The sequence below is a fragment of the Erinaceus europaeus genome, chromosome 14 (assembly GCF_950295315.1).
Source record: "Erinaceus europaeus chromosome 14, mEriEur2.1, whole genome shotgun sequence".
NCBI lineage: Eukaryota > Metazoa > Chordata > Mammalia > Eulipotyphla > Erinaceidae > Erinaceus > Erinaceus europaeus.
The window spans coordinates 45,124,130-45,143,647 of record NC_080175.1 but is presented as its reverse complement, the minus strand read 5'-3'; the positions used below and the strand labels follow the sequence as shown (position 1 = coordinate 45,143,647).

At 53.6% G+C, this 19,518-nt stretch overlaps 2 protein-coding genes across 5 annotated transcripts; both read left to right on the top strand.

Moving 5' to 3' along the window:
- The first annotated feature begins 3,586 nt into the window (after nt 1-3,586).
- Nucleotides 3,587-7,102, top strand: MRPL12 (mitochondrial ribosomal protein L12). Its single transcript, XM_007538242.3, has 5 exons — nt 3,587-3,746; nt 4,100-4,286; nt 4,444-4,527; nt 6,294-6,422; nt 6,534-7,102. The coding sequence occupies exons 1-5, from the start codon at nt 3,601-3,603 to the stop codon at nt 6,648-6,650; spliced, it is 663 nt and encodes a 220-aa protein (XP_007538304.2). The 5' UTR covers nt 3,587-3,600; the 3' UTR covers nt 6,651-7,102.
- Nucleotides 7,103-8,980: 1,878 nt separating this feature from the next.
- Nucleotides 8,981-14,137, top strand: SLC25A10 (solute carrier family 25 member 10). Of its 4 annotated transcripts, none has more exons than XM_007538241.3 (11): nt 8,984-9,276; nt 11,204-11,323; nt 11,625-11,739; nt 11,820-11,868; nt 11,961-12,002; nt 12,132-12,175; nt 12,357-12,427; nt 12,613-12,705; nt 12,926-13,003; nt 13,247-13,303; nt 13,391-14,137. In XM_007538241.3, exons 1-11 carry the CDS (start codon nt 9,184-9,186, stop codon nt 13,490-13,492), a joined length of 864 nt encoding a protein of 287 aa, XP_007538303.1. In that variant the 5' UTR covers nt 8,984-9,183; the 3' UTR covers nt 13,493-14,137. The 4 variants fall into 4 exon arrangements, with proteins under 4 accessions (XP_060027770.1, XP_060027769.1, XP_007538303.1 ...); XM_060171788.1 differs by lacking the exon at nt 8,984-9,276 and adding an exon at nt 9,280-9,390; XM_060171787.1 differs by lacking the exon at nt 11,204-11,323 and having other exon boundaries at nt 8,981-9,276.
- The last annotated feature ends 5,381 nt before the right edge of the window (nt 14,138-19,518 follow it).

The window sequence follows — 19,518 nt, the reverse complement described above, 5'->3', positions numbered from 1 at the left end:
GTGCCGGGGATTGAACTCAGGACCTCATGCTTGAGAGTCTGACACTTTTTCCACTGCGCCACCTCCAGGACCACTGTTGTTATTTTTTTTTAAGCTAGAGACAGTGAAAGAGACCAAAGCACCAAAGCTCCCTTCACTTCCATGGGGGCTGGACTTGAACCTAGATTGCATTCTTGACAAAGCAGATCACTAGCCAAGTTTGTTTTTAGATTATTATTTTTTAATTTTACCAGACCATTGCTCAGCTCTCGTTTATGGTGGTGCTGGGGATTGAATCTAGCACTTTAGAGCCTCAAGCATGAAAGTCTTGCAGAACAATTTTGTTGTCTTCTCAGCTCAATAAAATAATCTTAGAACTGGGGAAATAGCATAATGGTTATGCAGAGACTCATGCCAGAGGCTCTGAAGTCCCAGGTTCAATCTCCAGCACACCATAAACCAGAGCCAAGCAGGATTCTGTTATGTCTCTCTCATTTAAAATAAATTTTTAAAAATACCTTTAGGGTGGGGGTAGGTAGTACAGTGATTATGCAGAGACTCTCCTGCCTGAGGCCCCAAAGTCCCAGGTTCAGTCCCCTGCACCACCATAAGACAAGAGCTGAGCAGTGTTCTGGAAAAGAAAAAAAAAAAAAGCCTTTAAAATTGTTTACTGAGACAAATCAGGTGATGCCAGGGATCAAACATGGGACTTGTACTTTAGCCGCTAAATTTAGTCCAGTACTTTAGCTGCTAAATTGCCTCCTAGGCCACTTACTTTTTTTTTTTTTAATACAGCACTGCTGATGGTAGTACAGGGAATTGAACTTGGGACTTCGGAAGCTCAGGCATGAGAGGCTCTTTGCATAACCATTATGCTGTTTCCCCCTCCAGCCACTTCTTTTTGCTTTGCTTTTATTTTACTTTTTTTTTTTTTAATTTAAGAAAGGAGACATTAACAAAACCGTAGGATAGGAGGGGTAACTCCACACAATTCCCGCCACCCAATCTCCATATCCCATCCCCTCCCCTGATAGCTTTCCCATTCTTTATCCCTCTGGGAGCATGGACCCAGGGTCATGGGTTGCAGAAGGTGGAAGGTCTGGCTTCTGTAATTGCTTCCCCTCTGAACATGGACGTTGACTGGTTGATCTATACTCCCAGTCTGCCTCTCTCTTTCCCTAGTAGGATGGGTCTCTGGGGAAACGGAGCTCCAGGACACATTGGTGGGGTCCAAGGAAGTCTGGTCGGCAACATGATGGCATCTGGAACCTGGTGGCTGAAAAGAGAGTTAACATACAAAGCCAAACAAATTCAGTCCCTAGGACAAGTAAGTAAAAAGTAAAGTCAGATAAAAAGTAAAATCAAATGATTGTTAAACAATTTATTTTACTTTTTATCTGACTTTACTTTTTACTGACTTGTCCTAAGGACTGAATTTGGGACTTTGTAGCTTCATGCATAAAAGTTTTTTTGCAAAACCATTGCCCTCCTTTTTGTTTTTAATATTAAGTGAGCAATGGAACTGTTTTGGGGGCTCCAGCGTGGCCACTTGCAGAGGTCCTCCTAAGGTTCGTTGTAGTTCTGAGGCAAAGAAATTTTCATGGGACACAAGTTCAAGGGTGTAATTTCTGGATCCTTTAGTTGTGTATAGATTTTAGATAGAAGAGACTCAGGAAAAGGTTGTCCCTATATACCCAAAATAGAAGCAGGGAACCAAAAGATCCCTTTTTATCCATCTGTCCTCCAGTTATACCCCTTCTGACGTCACCCAGATGCTAGCTTTTCATTGGTTCCTCCCTCTTTCTATAGTGCAAAATTAGCCCTCTACCATTTAAAAATCCACTTTTCATGTGCAAATCTCTATGGTATAAGCGTGTGTACCTGTTCCAAGTGTGTGAAGTTAGAAAAAATAATCCTCAGGAGCTCCTTTCCCCTGAGCGCTCCCTCAACAGAGCCACAGTCCCATATTCTTGGAGAGGAATAGATTTAACCAGAGGAGGCTGGGTTGGGGGCAGTCAGGGTGCTGGGAGATACAGGGGTGGTGTGGTGTGTGTGTGTGTGTGTGTGTGTGTGTGTGTGTGTGTGTGTGTGTGTGTGTGTGTGTGTGTGTGTTGGGGGCGGTCAGGGTCAGCACAGGAAGTGCTGGGAGATGCAGGGGTTGGTGTGTGTGTGTGTGTGTGTTGGGGGCGGTCAGGGTCAGCACAGGAAGTGCTGGGAGATACAGGGGGTGGTGTGTGGTGTGTGTGTGTGTGTGTGTGTGTGTGTGTGTGTGTGTGTTGGGGGCGGTCAGGGTCAGCACAGGAAGTGCTGGGAGATGCAGGGGGTGGTGTGTGTGTGTGTGTGTGTGTGTGTTGGGGGCGGTCAGGGTCAGCACAGGAAGTGCTGGGAGATGCAGGGGGTGGTGTGTGTGTGTGTGTGTGTGTGTGTGTGTGTGTTGGGGGCGGTCAGGGTCAGCACAGGAAGTGCTGGGAGATGCAGGGGGTGGTGTGTGTGTGTGTGTGTGTGTGTGTGTGTTGGGGGCGGTCAGGGTCAGCACAGGAAGTGCTGGGAGATACAGGGGGTGGTGTGTGTGGTGTGTGTGTGTGTGTGTGTGTGTTGGGGGCGGTCAGGGTCAGCACAGGAAGTGCTGGGAGATGCAGGGGGTGGTGTGTGTGTGTGTGTGTGTGTGTGTTGGGGGCGGTCAGGGTCAGCACAGGAAGTGCTGGGAGATGCAGGGGGTGGTGTGTGTGTGTGTGTGTGTGTGTGTGTGTGTGTGTGTGCGCGCGCGCGCCCCTAATCTCTGGGAAACTGCGGCCAAGACTCAGCCATGAAAGCGCAAGGCCATGTGCTCAGGTGGGCAAGTGATCCCACGAGCATGCTTCCACCAAACGGAGGTCAGAAACTGAGGCAGGGACACCTCCTTTTCTCCCATGAGGCAACCCTCTTCTGCTTGGAGCCACCTAGCTCCCCTTAGCAAGCAGAGGAGGAACATAGCAGTCCACCGGCCATGGCATGTTCGATAGCGATTGAGGAGGGCCCAATCATCACGTGCTAGGTCAAAGCCGGGTTGACGCTTGCAGGGGTCTGTGATGAGGTGTTTGTTCCATCGCTGGGGAGCCAGAGACGACCCAAACTGCCCCTGCGGCTACAGACAGACTATGACCCACATAGTCAACGACTGCCACCTCTCCAGATTCAAAGGAGGTCTTGAAACTTTACATCAGGCTCAACCTGACACTGTTGACTGGCTACGGAAGAAGGGCAAACGCTAGAAGGAGAAGCAGAGGAGGAAGTCGGCAGAGGCGGTGATTTTTTAACTACTATTATTTTTTTAATCAGCTCAACTTTAGTTTATAGGGTGCGGGGGTTGAACCCGGGACCTTAGAACCACATGTATTAGAGTCTGTTTGCATAACCTTTATGCTACGTCCACCACCCTAGAGGAGTTGATTTCAGGGCTAGCGGAACCTTTCCAGTCGCCTCCTCCCCGCCCTTATGAGTTGGGGCCGACAAGGTTCTGCGCCTGCGCGGTCTGCGGCCTTGTGGGTAATCTCGAGCAGTTAGAAGCGAAATGCTCACTTTCAAGTCCTCCACCGCTGGTTTTGCTTGGAGGTCTTCGTGGCTAGAGCGTCCTCTCCTCGTATGCTCGGTTGCTCGCGGCTAGAGCGTCTCTCCTCTTGGGGAGCCGCGTGTGACCTTCCCGTCTGCGGACCAATGTTGCCGGCGGTTGCTCGCCCCTTGTGGGGGCCGTGTCTCAGGCTCCGAGGCTTCACGCTCCGCTTCGCCAGGTACCGAGGGCAGGGAACGGCCACTCGCCGGCTGCAGAGGGAGGGTACAGACCCGGTGGAGGCCCCCGACTGGCGGGTCCCGGCGTGTGGGAAGGGGCGCGCGGCTGCCAGTGACCCCGAGTGACCTTGGGGCGTCGGCGCTACGGGCCCGGAAGACAGAGCGCGGCCGGGGTCAGTGGCAGCCGGGCGGACCGAGACGGTTCCGGTCGCGGGCGGCTAGTGAGGGTTCCCAAGTCTCCGTCACCCACGTGTACTCTGCAGGTTGAGAATCGGGGTTGGGTGGGTCCGGGAAGCTGGAGCTGGCGGGAGGTGACCTCCTGCGCCAGCACTTGACTGCTGTGCTGGGGGACCAGGCAACAGGTGCCATGTGTCTGTGCCGTGCGGCTGATGAGATGCAGCAGCCAGCAAAGGGGGGAGGCCCTGGCCGGCGCACCCCTGGATAATGCCCCCAAGGAGTATCCTCCCAAGATCCAGCAGCTCGTACAGGATATCGCTAGCCTCACGCTTCTGGAGATCTCAGACCTCAACGAACTCCTGAAGGTATCAGGTTCGGGCAGGGAGGTGAGATTTGGGGTTCCTGCAGTATCTAGGGATACAGTTTGGTAAATCGTTGGAAGCACGCTTCCTGGATTGCAGGAATCCTGCTGGGCTGGGTGTGGTGGCCCTCCATTGAAGCTGCTCTGCCTTGTCCTTGCAGAAAACACTGAAGATCCAGGATGTGGGCCTCATGCCTATGGGGGCCACGGCTCCCGGTGTCGTCCCTGCTGCAACAGTGCAGGAGGTGAGCCCAGGCTGGGATCCTGTGTGCAAGGAACCTTGCTTACATCACGTGATTGGGTGCCTGCCATTCATTTGGGCATGGCCCAGTGGATGGGGCCCTGGGCCCTGCTCCCTACCCCACAGCGACCACATTTCTGCTGGCTCCGTGGTGGAAGGTTGTAACAAGGAGCTGCCACTTAAAGGGGAAGAGTTGAGAAGTTGAATTGCGGGGATGGAACTCAAAGCAGGTGCAGGCTGGAGTGGGTTGCAGGGAAGTAGCTCCATTCCCTAAGTATCTCGGTTAGGTTTGGGGCTCCTAAGACTTGGCCCACACATACTTACTCCTCAGCATTAATAATAAGGGTTCGTTGCTAGTGTTGCTATCACCCAGGTTCTAGCTGAGCTTGGTTGCCTGCAGTCTGGGATGCCCAAGACAGTTTTCTTTTTGTATTTTTCATTTACGTGGGGACAGAGAATCAGGTCTCAAATGCCCATGATTTTACTGTTCCTGGGCTGATATTTTTATTCAGAGATCGTGTGGGGGATACTGCAGCAACAACCTCCTCTGCAGTCTGGGCTGCACACCTGAGAAAGTACCACTTTCCAGTGATTTCTGGCTCTGATACATAGTTATGTAGCTGCAGGTCATTTGCATAATGAGATTAACAATTTCTCCAAGACCACCTACCTGCACAATAAGTCCACCATTCCTGGCACTTTTTTGTTTGTTTGTTTTTGAGAGAAATTGAGAATGGGACAGACTGATAGAAGGAGAGAGACAGAGACGCCTGCATATTTGCTTCATTGTTCGTGAAACTTCCCCCTGCCTCTCCTGCACGCAGGGACCTGGGGTTCGAACCCAAACCTTCCTCTTTGGTAACGGGAATTCTGCAAGTGTGCCACTACCCAGCAGCGATTTCTTTTTCTTTTTTTTTTAAAGATTTTAAAAATAATTTTATTTATTTATTTATTCCCTTTTGTTGCCCTTGTTTTATTGTTGTAATTATTATTGTTATTAATGTCGTTGTTGGATAGTACAGAGAAATGGAGAGAGGAGGGGGAGAGAAAGATAAGACACTTGCAGACTTGCTTCACCGCCTGTGAAGAGACTCCCCTGCAGGTGGGGAGCCGGGGGCTCCAACCAGGATCCTTATGCTGGTCCTTGCACTTTGCACCACGTGTGCTTAACCCGCTGCGCTACCACCCGACTTCCCCCAGCAGCAATTTCTTATCGCAGACTTTTCAGATTTTGCATGATCCCAGACTGTTCTCCGGAAACAGTAGTTTACTAAACCCCTGTGCTATACATCTGGCTGTTGATTCTCTGTGCTTCTTGGACCTGGGTCCTACCGGGACTCGCAGTTTCCTGGAGTAGTTTTAATAGCTGGTTGAGTTGGGGCAAAGAGAATTACCGTGTGGCTTATTGCCTCAGTTTGTTGGTGATATGGCAAAGAGTGCTACAGTTGAGTAACACCCTAGTCAAGACTGCCCTTAACTTTTAGGTCTCCTGTCTCTGCTCTCTCAGTATTGGTGCTTATGGGTGTCCTGCCCATCCCTCCCTCTGTTGGTCACATGGTGATGGTGGGCGTTCAGGTGCTGCTTCTCTGTGAAGTTATTTCACCTGCAGAGTACTTGGGATATTATTTTTTGTTGGGTGGGGGTTATGTTTGAAATGTGGAGAGAGCAGACATACTTGAGTCTTGCTTTTGAGGTCACAAGAAAGGGCAGCTCAAGAGGAGATGTGCCTGCAGCTTTGCCCCATCTTTCCTCACTCACACTTTCCCCCAGGAAGAAGACTTCCCCAAACAGAAAGAGCGCACGCATTTCACAGTGCGCCTGACTGAGGCCAAGCCTGTGGACAAAGTGAAACTGATCAAGGAGGTCAAGAACTACATTCAGGGCATCAACCTGGTCCAGGTGAGGCTCTGTGCTTGTGCCTCTTTCTCTCTGGCACCTCTTTTCCTCCTTTTTTGCCACTTTATCCCTTTGGCCCAGCACAACTCTGACTCCAGCTCTCCTCCCCCATAGGCAAAGAAACTGGTGGAGTCTCTGCCCCAGGAGATCAAAGCCAACGTGGCCAAAGAAGAGGCAGAGAAGATCAAGGTGGCCCTGGAGGCGGTGGGTGGCACCGTGGTTCTGGAGTAGCGACTTGGAGGATTTATGGACAGCGGTCCCTGGACCCACTATGCTCAGCAGGTGGGGTGGCTCCAGAGCTTTAACTGCAGATTGTGTACAGCTGATGGCCAAGCCCACCGTGGGACAAAAAGGGACGAACATACGGAGACAGACTGGGAAGGGTCAACTGCCCTGTCATTGATGGGAGGACTCCAGCCACCTCCCACCAGCCCTCTGGTGTCCTGGGAGAGAAATATATCCATGAGGTGGCGCCTGCCACCGAAGTGTGTGTTGGGGGGTGGGCATTGCGACCCCCTCACGGCTGTGGGGCTTGCTCTTGGCCTCCCATCTGTGGCCAGCTGTCCACTGTGAAGGTCTGCAGGTGGTCTTGACCTCTTGTGGTTTCAGCTGTAGGGTGGCCACAGCTGGGAGCTTGGAAGGTCACCAGTGACCTGTTTCTCAATATTAACTCTTTAAAATAACCTGGAGTCTGTGCTGTCTTGGCTGAGGTGGTCTTGTTGCTTGGGGACCCACGACTGCCCATTGTGTCCCAGCCAAGATGAGGAGGGACAACAAGATTGAATGCCTAGCCTGGAAGTGGGGCTTCTGTGATCCCCAGGGCCTGCACCTGGCTCATGCCCATCCCTCCCTGTGTGAGAAGGGCCACTGTGTCTAGGGGCCTTTGAGGTAGAACCCTGGGGTGGGCATGGGGGGGGAGCTTCCCTATGCTGGTGCCCAGCCCCTCCCATACTACCCAGCACCTTCATTTGCTTCTTGACTCCAGAAGCCAGGTGGTTCAGCCATTGCTGCCCTTTGGGTTAATGATTGGCCACCAGCAAATCGGGTGTGCCCTCCCCAGGCAGAGGTGACTGCCAGGCCCCTGTCTGTGTTTGTTCTCAGCCCCTTCACTTTCTGAGGGGCCTGAGTGGTAACCACAGGGTCCCCTGTTCTACACTGGACTTTGGCCACCTGCCATCTGGCCAGATGCTCAGTGTCTTCTTGGTGCCTGCACCTGATCTTGTAACCAGGTGTCAGCGATGATAGACACTGGCTTATAAAAAGGCGGGGGTTTTTGTTTTTTACCAGAACACTGATCATCTCTGGCTTATGGTGGTGCATGGGACTTTGGAGCCTCAGACACATGAGAACCTCTGTATAACCATTATGCTATCTATACTCATCCAAAAGTATAATATTTAATGAAAGAGAGACCCCAGAGTGCTGCTGACCTCTGGCATATATGATGGTGCTGGGAATACACAATGACTTCTGTGCCTGGGTGAGACTTGGTGTCCACGTGGCCCCTTAGGCAGGGCACCAGGAGGATTCAATTGTGTATCCCTAGCTACCCTGTTGTATCACACATGGCTTTACAAAGTCCAGCAAGGGTTGGATCTGAGTTTGAGCCCCTGGTCCCGACCTACAGGAAGAAAGCTTTGCAAGTGGTGAAGCAGTGCTTGAAGGTCTATCTTCCCCTTTACTCTCAAGTTCTTCCCCTTTACTCTCCCCTACAGGTGGGGAGCCGGGGGCTTGAACCTGGATACTTATGCCGGTCCTTGCGCTTTGCACCACCGGCGCTTAACCTGCCCAACTCTTGGTAGTCTATATTTTTGAAGTCTGGTTTGCTGGTGCAACTTAAAGATGCTGGGAGTTTGGGACCAGGAGTTTCTCCAAAACTGTCTCCCTTGATAGAGCTGCAGTGGCCAGCTAAAACCATTGCACACGGGGCTGCTCCTGGGAAGTGAGCGCTGTTAATTTCTGTCCAAGGGCTTCACTCTTAATTAACATAGCCTTGGGTACCCACTTTTTTCTACTGTAGGGTCTACAAGCCGGGCAGCTGTGTGTGCTGTCTCTTAGAGCTCCGGCCCCAAACCTCATATTCTGACTTTCCACCAGAGTGGTGCCTCAGTGCCCAGATGTCCAAGGGGACAGCTGATTTGTCCTTTAGTCTCCATGTGTTATGTTTTCTGACATCACAGCCGCTGCTGTTGGGGGCATGTGTCCGGGGCCGGCCCCGCTCCCGGTGGAGTTGACAGCGAGTATGTTCAGCATCGAGAGGTCCTATGGGGTGCCTGGGACTTACCCAATGGGAGTTGGGTCACTTGAGGGCTTGACACTGTACTCCCAGAAGAAAGGAGGGACTGGGAGGAGAGAGGGCGTTCTCATGCTTGGCCGCGGTCACTTTAAGATCGCTTAGGCCCCGCCCCCTAGCGCAGGACTGGGCGGGGTCTCTACCCCCGCCTCTTCAACCCAGGAGCCTTAGCTCTGAAGAGCTGTAATCGCAAAAGTATGAGGTGCGCAGGCGCACTGATGGGGGGCGTGGTTTCGAGCCTCGGCCTCTGGTGTGCAAGCGCACTGCCGGTTAAAGGCGGGGTCTCGGTGTCTGGATTTAGCCCGCCCCTCGTTTCCGCCTTGCGTGGGCGCGCTGCTAGCGCGGAACCCGAACGCGGGTCAGGGCGGCACTTTGAACCAGGCTCGGGGGTGGGCCGGGGCGGGACCTGACCGAGGCTAAGCTGCGTTTGGAACCCCTGTAGCCAGCGCTCAGTTGCGCAGAATTCGAGCTATGGCGTCCGAGGCGCGCGTATCGCGCTGGTACTTCGGGGGGCTAGCCTCATGTGGGGCCGCCTGCTGCACGCACCCCCTAGACCTGCTGAAGGTGAGGGGCGCGGGGGCCGCTGGAGGTCAGCGCCAGGCTGCGGCCCAGGCCTGGGAGCGGGGCCTCGTGTCTGCGGGGAAGCCTGGGACCTCCTGCAGGTGGCGGCTGAGCCGGGTGGGGGTGGTGTCCCATCTGCCTCTTGGCCCCACGTGTCTTGGCGCCCACACTTTTGAGGAGCGTCGTTCTGCCTGGTTAAGTTAGAGCAGCTGGCCTGGGGTGCACAGGTATCAAGGATCTAGCTCGCCCCGCAGGTGCACCAAGCCTTCTGTGCCTCATAGGCTTCTGAGACGGCTACGGACTTGGCCTGAGTCAGCGGACCTGGCCGCCACTGCACACGGCCCTGCCTGCGGGGGCAGCTGCCTTCGACCCCTTTGTGTTCACATGCTGGCAGGGCAGGAAAAGTTAGCTCCCCTGTTCCCCCAGAGCAGCCAGAGGGGTGTCTCCTGAGCCTTCAGTCCACAGAAGAGCCAGGCCAGAGAGCAAACCCTGCCCAGTGAGCCAGGGCCACCCACGCACTCCTGTCCCACCCCAGGCCCCATGCTGGCCTCAGGGGAGGAATGACATCTGTGACCCCAGCTGACCTAGCCTTGGCTGGTCTTGGAGCCATACCAGACCCCCCTCCAGGGCAGCTTTTCATAAAGTACAGCTTCTCTAACCAACAAAAATCACCCCAGAAGTCAGGGTGTGTGTGGGGGGGGTGAGTATGAAGCTGGTGGCTCCAGTCGCCTTGAGAAGTGACCGCCCCCCCCCCCAGCCTAGAGCCAGAGATCTCAGGGCCTGTACACTCTCACCAGCCCCACCCCTCATTTCTGCTATCCCTAGGGGCGGTCAGGCCCACTGCCTCTTATCTGGGGGTGGGCAGAGCCCCTTCACCCTGTCCAAGGCGTTGGCAGACCTTGTGTCCACAGGCTGTGACCTGGTCCTGTGTTGACTGTCCAAGACCCCCTAGGGTGTCCCTGCCCCACCCCAGGTGTGCATTTGCTCAGGAAGCCTGCCAGGAGGGGTCAGGGGAGGCAAGTGTTGCCCTCTGGTCAGGGGTGAGTGCCTGCTGGGAGCTGGGACTTCCTTTCTAATGGTGGAAGGTGGCCCTCCAGGGCCTGGTCCGCCCTACACCTGTGCTCACGCCTTTTGGTGGCTTCCTGCCTCCAGAGTCCAATGCCCTCTGCCCTGCTCACGTGATTCAAGCGGGCATTTCATTCTGAGCTGGGCAGAGACTCCTTCCACCCCCAACCCTTTGCTGCCTCAGCACCCCAGCTCCCCTGCAGGGATGGAGGAGGAGGCAGGACAAGGCACACAAACCAAACACTTTCTTTTCTTTTTAAAAAAAAATTTTTATTTATAAAAATGAAACACTTGACAACAAACATAGGATAAGAGGGGTAGCCAAACACTAACCACTTTCATCCTCTGCACATCAAAAGAAACTGACGCACTGGGTGGCAGCAGCCTGCCTGAGTGTGTCCACCCAAGACGAGGGGTGGACTGAGGAGCTCTCTGTCACTGGAGCCTCACTCTGCTCTTCTAGATATGTGCATGTGAATATAACTTGGGGCTCCAGGGCTGGCAAAAAAAAAAAAAAAAAAAAACAGCTCACTTGGGTAGTGTGTTGCTTTGCCATGTGCAAGACTCAGGCTGGAGACTTGCCTTCACCATATTAGAGAAAGTTTCAGTGTTGTAGTCTCTTTATCTGTCTATCTAAAATAATTACATGAGGCTCTGGAGCCACCTGCTGGAGTCAGGATCCTACCTTGGCATCCTAGTCTGAAAATGAGACTGTCAGCCCTGCAGAAGTGGCTGTCCTGTAACATGTGTCAGCAGGCCTCGTCACTTGGGCCCAGCCACATGGAACTTAGGTGGCAGTGCTACGGGCTGGGCTGAGGGTAGTAGCCATGTGGGGAGTGGGGTGCTGAGCAGCTGTGGCCCGCAGGTGCACTTGCAGACACAGCAGGAGGTGACGCTGCGCATGTCGGGCATGGCCATGCGGGTGGTGCGCTCTGACGGCCTCCTGGCACTCTACAACGGCCTCAGTGCCTCCCTGTGCAGACAGGTACACCCCCACCTCTTCCCCTGAGAGTCCTGGGCCCTGATCTTGGGATCCTGTGTGGCTGTGACCCCAAGGCTGCAGCCACCCTATTCATACTTGAAGTCACTGTCTCCTTTTTTCAAAGCTGCTTAGGAGAAAGGGACCTGAGAACCTGCAGCCTTGGGTGTGAGTGGGCATGGCTGTGGGCCTTGGGAGGGCCCCCTAGGTTCCCCGTGGCCCATGCTGTGACAACTCCATATACACAGGACACGGTGGCTCCCCTAATCCCCTTGAGCCAACCCCCTCTTCCCTGCTCTACCCTCAGATGACGTACTCCCTGACACGCTTTGCTATCTATGAGACCTTTCGGGATAAGATGACCAGGGGCAGCCAGGGCCCCCCACCCTTCTACCAGAAGGTGCTCCTGGGCGCTGTCAGTGGTGAGCACCAGCCCAGTGGGTGGAGGGGGGTGCAAGGCTCACCCACTGTCACATGCCTGCCTCTGCTTCTGTTGCTGCAGGCTGCATTGGAGGTTTCATGGGGACCCCTGCCGACATGGTGAACGTCAGGTCAGTGCTGGCCCTGCCCTGGGAGCCTGGAGCTGGGGCTAAGGGGTGTCCCACAGCTGCCCCCCCGCCCTGAGCCAGCATGGTCATTGCAGGATGCAGAATGACATGAAGCTGCCTCAGAATCAGCGTCGGAAGTGAGTAGCTGGGCCAACACTACACTGGGAACATTGTTCCTGGGGAAATGACTGTGACTCAGCCTGGGGAGAACCCTGGGATGGGGTGGTTGGTGTTCATGCATGTACCCTGTCCTTTGTTTTTGGCAGCTATGCCCATGCTCTGGATGGCCTGTTCCGAGTGGCTCGTGAAGGTGAGCAGAGCAAGTGGTGTTTGTTTTTGTGGGAGGAGTCTCTTCCAGCCAGGTTGGGGACACAGTGCTGGACAGGGGAGGCCCCAGTGACACAGAGCTCAGAGCCTGGACAGGACGGGAAAGGGGGACTGGGACCCAGGCCTGGCAATGACACACACACCCACCCCCACCCCCCCTGCAGAGGGCCTGAAGAAGCTGTTCTCAGGTGCCACCATGGCTTCCAGTCGAGGGATGCTGGTCACTGTGGGCCAGGTAGGTCCAAGGGCCCAGGCCTTTAAGAGTATCACCCCACTCGGGACAGACTGAAAGCAGGGGTCAAGGCAGGGCTTGGGGCACCCACTGGGGCAGCCACCTGGCTCTTCCCTGTCCGCCTGGGTGTGGTGACTTGGGAGGCCCAGAGCAGGCCCACCCTAAGACCTGACCTTTCCTCCACACAGCTGTCCTGCTACGACCAAGCCAAGCAGCTGGTCCTCAGCACAGGCTACCTGGCCGACAACATCCTTACCCATTTTCTGGCCAGCTTCATCGCAGTGAGTGCCAAGTGTGTTAGTGTGTTGCCAGGGAGGGGCAGGGGGCAAAGACAAATCTGGGGTGCTGGGGCTGTGGGCCAGTCTATGGGCACTTCCTCCTGCTGCTTTCGTAAGTGCTGGAGCCCTGGGGTGGGGTTCCTAGGTTCCTATGGCACCTCTTTAGACCAGTGAGGGTGGGTGAGGGGTGCTGGCAGGCCCCTGGTGAGATGCTCCCCTTTAGGGCGGATGTGCCACCATCCTGTGCCAGCCACTAGACGTGCTCAAGACGCGTCTGATGAACTCCAAGGGCGAGTACCAGGTACATGGACTGAGAATGCCCCACCCTCCACCGCAGCCTGAGCTCTAGATGGGACGTGGGGAGTGGCCTCAGCACCCTCTTCCCATGTCCATTCCCCCACACCACCCTGCTTGCTGGTCTCTGCTCTGCAGACATCAGTCCTCCCCTGAACACCTGGACCTTGCCTGCTTACCCTCCCCTGTGTTTACCCCTCTGATATTAGGGGTGGGCGCTGGGGTAAGAGCACTGGCCCTGTTTCCACAGGGTGTTCTCCACTGCGCCATGGAGACGGCCAAGCTGGGACCACTGGCCTTTTATAAGGTGTGAGGACAGGAGAGGTGCAGGGAGGGCGAGAGTTGGTTTGGGGTGTCCCTCCTGGCCCCCTAAACCCAGATCCTCCTCCTCCAGGGCCTCGTGCCTGCTGGCATCCGCCTCATGCCGCACACCATGCTCACCTTTGTGTTTCTGGAGCAGCTGCGCAAACACTTTGGCATCAGAGTGCCATCCTGACCGATGGATGCTGGGCTCTGCTGGACTGGGGGAAGAGCCCAGGGCCCCACCTGCAGCCCTTCTCGTCCACCTGGGCCAGAGTTCAGTCAATGCTCGTATCCACTCCCAGCCTGTGGCCCCACCTCCTGTGGGGTCTGCATCCGGGTGGGAGAGCAGCCCTGGAGGCACTGGGGTCTAAGGGCCCCTCTCCTGGGCTCCCAGCTCCACTTTCCAGAAGCTTCCAGGGCAGCCCTGGGAGGCATTACCAGTGACACACGTGCACTTTCACCTTAGAGAGGGACCAGAACTTCTCCCCATGCTCAGAGGGTGTCGGGCAGGTGAGTGAGTGGTAGGAGAGGACCCAAGAGACCCCAGCCCCCACATTAATTTAACAGTGTCACCAAAACTCAGCATTCGGCGGCTGCTGCTTGCTGTCTTCAGCGACTGTTCATGTGCTGCCCCTGCCCCGGCTGTCCAGGCAGAGCTACTGGGCTGTGGCTGAGGGCACCTCTCTCTGCATGGCAATCACTCAGCAGCTGAGATTCCAGCACCCATTTTCCACAGCCAAAGGAACCAGTCTGCCTGCCCCATACCCCGTGCTGGGCCTGCCCCACAGGTCCTGACACTGTCCCTCTGTGCGGGGTTGCTAATAAACTGCAGTGACTGTATCTTGTCTGCTCTATGGGCCCCTGGGATTGAGGGTCCCAGTCTGTGGGGCGCTTGCTGGGGATGTTGGCTGGCTGTGGGGCTGGGTGGTGCTTGGGGCTTTTGGGTACTGCATGCCTGTCCAACTAGCCCAGAGAATGAGCTGGGCTGAGGGGGCCCCTGACCCTGCACAGACAGTGCAATACCCAGCTCTGTTTACAGAGACTGAACAGAGGGTCCATGCACTGCCCCATCAGACACAGGGACCCTGGTGACACCCCAGTCCTGGAGCAATAACACTTTACCACTGAACATTTCAAGCATGCAAAGAAAAGCAGGCAGGGTAGGGAGGTGGCTTTTTGGGGGGGGTAGGGGGGAGACACAATTTGCTTGACAACCTGGCACACTCCTGTGCAAAGCCCAACTGGTCATTATCTTTTTTTTAAAATATTTATTTATTCATTCCCTTTTGTTGCCCTTGTTTTATTGTTGTAGTTATTCTTGTTGTCGTCGTTGTTGGATAGGACAGAGAGAAATGGAGAGAGGAGGGGAAGATGGGGAGAGAAAGACACCTGCAGACCTGCTTCACCGCCTGTGAAGTGACTCCCCTGCAGGTGGGGAGCCGGGGGCTTGAACCAGGATCCTTACACCAGTCCTTGTGCTTTGTGCCACGTGCATTTACCTACTGCGCTACCGCCTGACTCCCTATCTTTTTTTAAAAATATATTTTATCGTGGGGGGGTTGGGCGTTAGCACAGCGGGTTAAGCTTAGGTGGCACGAAGCGCAACAACTGGCATAAGGATCCCGGTTTGAGCCCCCGGTGCCCCACCTGTAGGGGAGTCGCTTCACAGGCAGTGAAGCAGGTCTGCAGGTGTTTGTCTTCTCTCCTCCTCTGTCTTCCCCTCCTCTCCCCATTTCTCTCTGTCCTATTCAACAATGACATCAATAACAACAACAATGATAACTACAACAATTTTTTAAAAAGGGCAACAAAAGGGAAAAAAATTTATTTTGGTCCAGGTGGTGGCACAGTGGATAAAGCATTGGATTCTCAAGCATGAGGTCCCAAGTTCAATACCTTACAGCACATGTGGCAGAATGATGCCTCATTTTTCCTCCTATCTTTCTCATTAACAAATAAAATCTTAAAATATTTTATTTATTTACTAATGAGAAAGTTAAGAGGAGAGAGAGAGACAAAGAACCAGATATCATTCTAGTACATGTGCTGCCAGAAGTTGAACTTGGGACCTCATGTTTGAGAGTCTAATGGTTTATCTACTGCGCCACCTGGACCACCCAACGGGTTGTTACCTTGACACACTGGGGCACCTGAACCCAACGGAGCTAGGAGCCTCTTGTGCTGGGTCATCCCTCTGGCTAGTCAGCTACACCCAGGTCTCAGCACACTTGTTTATTTTGCCACCAGGGTTATCACTGGGGCTTGATGTCTGCCTGCATGATGAATCTATCACTCCTGGTAACTCCCTTCCTCCTTCTTAGAGAATTTGAGAGAGGGAAAGGTAGAGAGACACCTGCTGCACTGCTTCACCACTTAGTGAAGACTTCCCCTGCAGGTGGGGATCCGGGGCGTCAACTGGGGTCCTCGATGATAGTAACCTGTGCACTCAGCAAGGCGTGCCAGAGAGGAATTGAGAAGAAAAGGGGCAATAGAGAAGGAGGGACACAGACAGACACCTGCAGCCCTGCTTCTCCACTCATGAAGCTTTCCCCCTGCAGGTGGGAAACAGGGGCTTGAACCTGGGTCCTTGCACTCTAATGTGAGCACTTAACCAAGTGTGCCACTGCCTGGCCTCTAGGATATAACAGTTCTTTAGATTTCTGGACCCTTCCTTGTCTAGCTTTCTTAGAACCTGCAGACGGGTTGTGGGGGTGGGAGGGAGGGAAAAAAAAAGAACCTGCAGACAAATCTTTACTCCGGTCCCATTTCTGGGTGACAGTACTTGGGAGGTGGGAGTGGCTCCTGCCATGAGGGCTCCCATCTGGCTAGGTCTAGAGGTCAACATAAGGCAGCCCTTGGCTGGGAGACACCAAGCATGAAGCCTGGCAGTGCGGTACAGGGTGGGCCTGGCACTTCACCTGGGGTCTCTGAGACCCCTCCAGCCAGGGGTACACAAGCCTGATTCTGGGCCACCCAGTGCTTACACACAGCCCCACTGATGGACACTCCTGCCCAGGCAGTAATGGGGAACTGGTCAAGGGAAACTACTGCCCTCCTATCCTAGATGACTTAAAGAGGCAGCAGATTCCAGAAGTGTGGATCACCGAGGCCACTTTTGCTGGGGCCCAAGACAGTGAGCAAAAGGTTGGCATCTCACCAGCTTTATGCAAGGCTCCAGGGAGCTGGGGGTGGGGGAAAGTGCCCCATCTGGCTTGGTAGGGCAGGGTGGGAGGGATACCAGGTTTCCAGGGCACAGGGTAAAATAAGAGTCCCCTGCCCTGCTCCGTCTCACAGAGCCTTTGGCGGCTTGGACAGCAGCAAGAAGTGGGTAGGAGGTTGCCCAAAACAGAAGAGGGGGACGGTGCAAGCACAGGTCCCAGGAGTTTGTGTCAGAGACCAGCACTGATTTGTGCAGGGTAAAAACCATAGCAGGTGTGCAGAGGGTACAGCATGTTTCTGCAAAAAGACTCATGCTCCAAGGTCCCAGGTTCAATCCCCAGCACTACAATAAGCTAGAGATAAGTAGGGCTCTGGTCAGACTAAAGTGTCCTTCCTCTCTCCCCCACCTTTTTTAGTTTTTTTTTAAAAAAATATTTACTTTCCCTTTTGTTGCCCTTGTTGTTTTATTGTTGTCATTATTGTTGTTGATATTGATGTCGTCGTTGGATAGGACAGAAAGAAATGGAGAGAGGAGCAGAAGACAGAGGGAGAGTGAGAGACACCTGCAGACCTGCTTCACTGCCTGTGAAGCGACTCCCCTGCAGGTGGGAAGCCGGGGGCTCGAACCAGGATCTTTATTTACCCTGGCCCTTGCCACATGCTCTTAACCGGCTGCGCTACCACCCGACTCCCTCTTTTTTAAAAAAATTATTTATTAGAGAGAGACAAGCAGAGAGCAGTTAAGAGGGGAGGTGAAGGGAAAAAGAGACACTTCAACAGCCCACTGCTGATGAAACTTCCCCTCTATAGGTGAGGATTTAGGGCTTGAGCCTGGGTCCTTGTGCATGGTAACCAGTGCACTCTACCAGGTGTACTACTGCCTGACACTGGTCAAAAATAAATTAATGGGAGTCGAGTGGTAGCGCAGCAGGTTAAGCGCAGGTGGCGCAAAGCACAAGGACCGGTGGAAGGATCCCGATTCGAGCCCCCAGCTCCCCACCTGCAGGGGAGTCACTTCACAGGCGGTGAAGCAGGTCTGCAGGTGTCTATCTTTCTCTCCCCCTCTCTGTCTTCCCCTCCTCTCTCCATTTATTTCTGTCCTATCCAACATTGACGACATCAGTGACAACAATAGTAACTACAACAATAAAACAACAAGGGCAACAAAAAAGAATAAATAAATATTCAAAAATTAATTAATTAACAAATTTCTCAGTTCCCAGGGACAGGTTGATGAATTTCACACTTGGACCCTGGGGTGTCCCTGGAGCCCACAGGAAAGCAAGTGTCAGCGCTCCGTGAGTCAAATTCCTGTTACAGCGAGTCCCAAATGGTTGCAGAGTTGCACAATGAGTGTTTATTGTCCAGAGAGTCCTGGGAGGTGCCAGGCCCTCTCAGCAGGGAAGGAATCTTGTGAACAAACCATGCTGGACAAACTGGTTTCTACACTCCTCCACTCTACCAGCTGAGCTATTGAAGGGACAACAAACCGGTTTCTGAGAGTTAGGTCCTGGACAGGTCAGCTGAAAGAAGACAGCAAGCAAAGCTGCACAGATGAGATCTTGTGGTGCTGGCTCTGCCCTGGCCTACACATGGTGAGGACACAGAGGGGCACAGGCACTAATCCAGGCTGGGTGTGCCTGGGGGTGTGTGGGGGGCTGCAGGTTGGCAGCAGTGCTGGTGGGGGCACTCTGTGGTTGAGTCCTAAATTGAGTTCTAAGTTGGACACAGAAGCGGCAGTTAGAGACCTAGACAGCTCCTGACCAAGACTGGGCTAGTTGTTACAGAGGCAAAGAAACCTCTGCCCACACAGAGGCTGGCACACAGCTGCTCACTGCAGCCTTTTTCACAGTGACCACAAGAGGGAAGCTGGGTGGAGGTGGACCCAGTAGAGCACAGACATTGCCATGCAGAAGGACCTGGGCACAAACTCCTGGTCAGTCCCCCAGCTGAAATAAGGTGGGGCGGAAGGAAGATTTGCAAACAGTGAAACAGTACTGCGGGTGTCTCTCTTTCTCTCTGGTTCTCTTTTACCTGTACCAAAAAAGAGAGGGGAAAAATTGGTGGCTAGGAACAGTGGAGTTGTGTAAGCACCAATCCCAGCAATAACCCCTGGTGGCAGAAGAGAAGAGGAGACAGCCCATGCATCTACCATATCCACTGCTGAGTGAGACAGGGTGGGCTGATCTCAGGCCCCAAAAGGAACAGATATGGCAGAATTCAACCTTGAGATCCTTCCACTGAGTGGAAGAAGCCAGGCACGAGGCTGTAAGGTGCTTGGTGCTGTTTCTGTGAAATGCGTGGAACAGGTGAGTCTGAATGTGGACATCAGAGATGGTGCTGGGGCTGCAAGGTTGTGGGGGCTGGGGTGATACTAACAGACCAGGGCTTCCTCTTATGGTGGCTGGGGTTCTGTTACTGAGGTCCCCAGTTCTCACCTAACAAAGTCTCAAATCAGTGCCTTTGTAAAAAAAAAAAAAAAAAAAAGCACTCACTGGGGAGTTAGCATAGAGGCTGTGCAAAAAAAGGTTTTCAGGCCTCAGTCTCTGAGGTCTCAGGATCAATCCCCAGCACCGTCATAAGCCAGAGCTGAGTAGAGCTCTTGTCAAAAGATGAAAAACAAAATGTTGTCATTATTATTACTAGTGATAAGGAGCAGCAAAATTGAGCCTCTGAAATTGTTACTCCCAAGGGACCAGGCAGTGGCACACCTGGTTGAGTGCACACATTACAATGTGCGAGGACCTGAGTTCAAGCCCCTGGTTCCCACCTGCAGGAGGGAGGTTTACAAGTGGTGAAGCAGTGTTGCAGGCCTCTCTCTCTCTCCCTCTACCTTCCTCACCCTTCTTAATTTCTCTCTATCTTTATCCAAAGTGAATAAACAAAAAATTTTTTTTAAGTTTTTTTTTGTTTGTTTGTTTGTTTCCAGGGATATCGCTGGGGCTCGGTACCTACGCTATGAATCCACCACTCCTAGAGGCCACTTTTCCCATTTTGCTGCCCTTGTTGTCGCCCTTCTTGTTGTTATTTCTGTTGTTGTTACCAGAAAGGACAGAAAGA